A 3435-nucleotide genomic window follows, 5' to 3' on the forward strand; every position below is an offset into this window, starting at 1 on the left:
GGCTGCTCTATCCTTTGTTCATTGGGTCATGGGCGGTCGGGACGCCGGGGGCCCGCCGAGCCTCAACAAGCGCACCACCAGCTCAAGTCCTTTCGACCCAATCCCCGCATCTCGTCCGCCTTTCTCGCCGCCGACATTATCCTCTCGCTCCTTTTCATCCTTCTCGTCGTCCTCGTCCACGTCCGCCCCTGTATCGCCGGCCGAAAAGAGGAGACGCGCATGGTCGATCTCCGACGGCGAGAGCAGCAGGGGAGGCGAAGACAACGGACTGCCGCCAATCACCGGCGAAGTGCTCCTCGACGGGGACTGCAGGTGTTGGTTGAGCAGGACAGAGGCCAAGCGATGCAGATTGGTGGAAGCAGGGTCCTCCAAGTCACTCATTTCCTCCTCCTGCGGCAGAAGCTCCTCCGTGTCTTCCTCTTGACCGACCGATATCCCGTCCGCGGTCCCCGCCGCTGTCGCTGCGATTGCCATGGCTGTCCACGTCATTGAAGTTGAGGTGGCTGCGACAGAGTCCGATGCTGTGGCGGCATCTGCCCCCCCTGGTGGTGAAACGATCTTGATCCTCTTCAAATCGCGCCCACTAGGATTGCCCACGCGTCGTGGAGGCACTCCAATACTGGCCAAGCCAACACCCGCCTCAGTGCACCTTTGCTCAAGCACAGGGTTGTCACATCCTTCCTCTTTCCCAACATGGTCGTCCACTGCTTTGTCATCCTCTCCGTGCGGTGGCGGAAAAATGGAATTTGCTTTTGCCTCCGTCATCGTGGCCGTTTGACCTGTGGGTCTTGGGCCCAACGCCCCGCCCTTTCTACTCCTCCAACCTGCGGATGTGCATCCACACACAGGGAGAAATGGTGAGTGTATATTACCGCCTGGATCCCGTTGTTAGGCTCCCTACCTCCCAAAATCGGACCCGCAGGGTGCGAAAACCGCCACGGCGCTTCCTCGCGTTTTCCCCCCCCGGCAGAGCGCGGAGACGATGGCGTCACTCCCCTGGTAGCAGCACGCTCGTAGGGGCACTAAATGTTTCACTCACCGGACACCCACGCAAGTACAGGGACCATGGGCACGCCTGTGACTTAAACTGCCTGGTGTGCGTTGCGTGCATCGTCGTCATCCTCTTTCAACACACGTCATGATTAGATGTCTTCAGCCAAGAAGCGCCCCGTGCCCCCCCCCCTTGTTGGGGAGCCCCATGGGGGTGACTTTGGTGTCTACATGCAACACAAAATACAACGTCTCCATGCCCAACTCAATGAAAAAAGCGGAGAGGAGGATGTTCCTATCAGTCGCATCTTTGAGGGCATGGTATTTTTCATCAATGGCTTCACTCCCTTGCCTGTCGAGGAGCTGCGGGCTCTAGTGCACGAGCACGGAGGACACGTTGCTGCCTACGAAACCTCCAATGTCACACACATCCTTTGTACAAATCTTCCACATGCGAAACTGAAGCAGCGTCGCGCCCAGAAGCTGGCTCGGGGCGCACATCAGCAGCTACCGGTTATTCATCCGGACTACATCTTGGCGTCAATCGAACAGGGTCGCCGGCTCCCCCCCGCAGACTTTCTTGTCGATGGCGTGAAGTACCACCACGGACAAGGTATTCAGGCATTCATGCCTCGAAGATGCGGAGATGGAGGTGCTCGTCGAGCCGCCAGTGCGCTTCACGGCCCTGCCCTCGACCTCACGACTGCCTTGGCCACAGAAGGCACTGCTTTCGCCGTCCCTGCGGATACCCCCGTGTCCAATGACGACGCAGGTTGGAATGCCAGTGAAGCACACCAAGAGTTGGAGCGCGCGACTGTCCTTGGGCCTGTGTCGCCGGCGGCCACGGCGGTGGAGGAGACGAGTCAGACCCCCCCGCGCTCTCCTAGCCCCTCCTCCTCTCCCGGGCCGTCCACCGCCCTACCGCACCGTGAAGAAAGGATGACACCACCGTACCACACTCTTGCCGGCGGCAGCAAGGCCTCGTGGAGCCCCCTATCACCGCCCTTGCCGTCTCCGTCCACGACTCCCTCCTCTCGAAGCAGACCGACGGGGCGCAGGGCGGATGGGGGCCAGAACGCCGCGGGCAGTGTCACGGGCGGGCTGCTTTCGACGAAAGAGGATCCCGATTTTATAAAGAAATACTTCAAGTCCTCTCGCTTACATTTCATCGGCAGTTTTCGGGCCCGCATGCAGGACTTGGCGGCCGAGCATGCTAGGGCTCGCCGAGCGGCCAGGGCTGTCCAGTCGTCCGAGGCGGGGGAATCTAATATGCGCCATTGCCAGCGGCGGCTGATTATGCACGTAGATATGGACTGCTACTTTGTGAGTGCCCTCGTTCGGGACCGGCCGGAATTGGCGGGAAAACCTGTGGCCGTTGCTCATGGGGAGGGGCAGGAGCGACACAGCAGCAGCGAGATCTCCTCGTGCAACTACCCGGCCAGGGCTACTGGCGTGCGGGCAGGAATGTTCGTCGGCGAGGCCCAGCGGCTCTGTCCCGGGCTAAAGGTGCTGCACTATGACTTCGAGGTCTACGAACGGGTCTCCCGGGCGATGTACCAGATCTTCTTCGAAGAGGCGGAGGTCGTGCAGCCCGTGTCCTGCGACGAGGCCTACTTGGAACTGGCAGCAGGGACGGACCCGGAGGCGGCTGCTCGCCGGGTGCGGAGGCGCTTGATGGAGGCGACGCGCTGTCCTGCCAGCGCGGGCGTGGGCAGGAACATGCTCCTGGCGCGGCTGGCCACCAAACACGCCAAGCCCAACGGGCACCACGTCATGCTCGGCGCGGAGGAGTCGATGGTGTACCTGGAGAACCTCCCAGTCCGCGAGATCCCGGGGGTGGGCTGGGAATCGGACGCCAAGCTTGAGCGTAGAGGTCTGCGGACGTGCGGTCAGTTGTGGGAGGTGCGCCTCCCGCAGTTGCAATCCTGGTTGGGGCCCAAGACGGGGAGCATGCTGTACAGGGCCTGCAGGGGGCAGGACGATCGGCCGGTGGTACCGCAAACCACGCGGAAGTCTGTGGGAGCAGAGGTGAACTGGGGAGTGCGGTTCTCGCAGGAGGAGCAGGTTGAGGTGTTCGTGGACAGGCTGGCGGTCGAGGTCGCGCAGCGCTTGGCCCAGGCAAAAGTGCAGGCCCGACACCTCACCTTCAAGATCAAGCGGAGCCAGTACGGTCCCAACGAACCGGAAAAGCTCCTGGGCTGTGGTCGCTGCGATAATTTGAGCCGATCGGTGGCCTTGGCCCGGCCCACTGACGGGCCTGCGGACATTGCCGCGGTCTCTCTCCGGCTTCTGGCCCAGCTTCAAGTCCCGCCCGCCTTGATCCGAGGGTTGGGCATCCAGCTTTCGAATCTGTTGGTGGACGGGCAAGCCGGCGTACCTGACAAGAAGGGCGCTGGAAGTATGCAGGCCTGGCTTCAGAAGACGGATGATCTCAGTGGCGTAGGC

At 61.8% G+C, this 3435-nt stretch overlaps 2 protein-coding genes across 2 annotated transcripts; one reads left to right on the top strand and one right to left on the bottom strand.

Annotated features, from left to right (window-relative positions):
• Positions 1-18: 18 nt before the first annotated feature.
• On the bottom strand, positions 19-765 carry NGA_0704100 (uncharacterized protein; the record flags this gene model as incomplete). The annotated part of the gene is made up of 1 exon (XM_005852386.1): positions 19-765. One exon carries the CDS (start codon positions 763-765, stop codon positions 19-21), a length of 747 nt encoding a protein of 248 aa, XP_005852448.1.
• Positions 766-1146: 381 nt separating this feature from the next.
• REV1 (DNA repair protein REV1) lies at positions 1147-3429 on the top strand (the record flags this gene model as incomplete). The annotated part of the gene is made up of 1 exon (XM_005852385.1): positions 1147-3429. A coding segment is annotated over one exon (2283 nt), but the record flags the coding sequence as incomplete, so codon positions are not given.
• Positions 3430-3435: the final 6 nt, after the last annotated feature.

The sequence above is a fragment of the Nannochloropsis gaditana genome (genome assembly GCF_000240725.1).
Source record: "Nannochloropsis gaditana CCMP526 unplaced genomic scaffold scaffold1320, whole genome shotgun sequence".
NCBI lineage: Eukaryota > Eustigmatophyceae > Eustigmatales > Monodopsidaceae > Microchloropsis > Microchloropsis gaditana.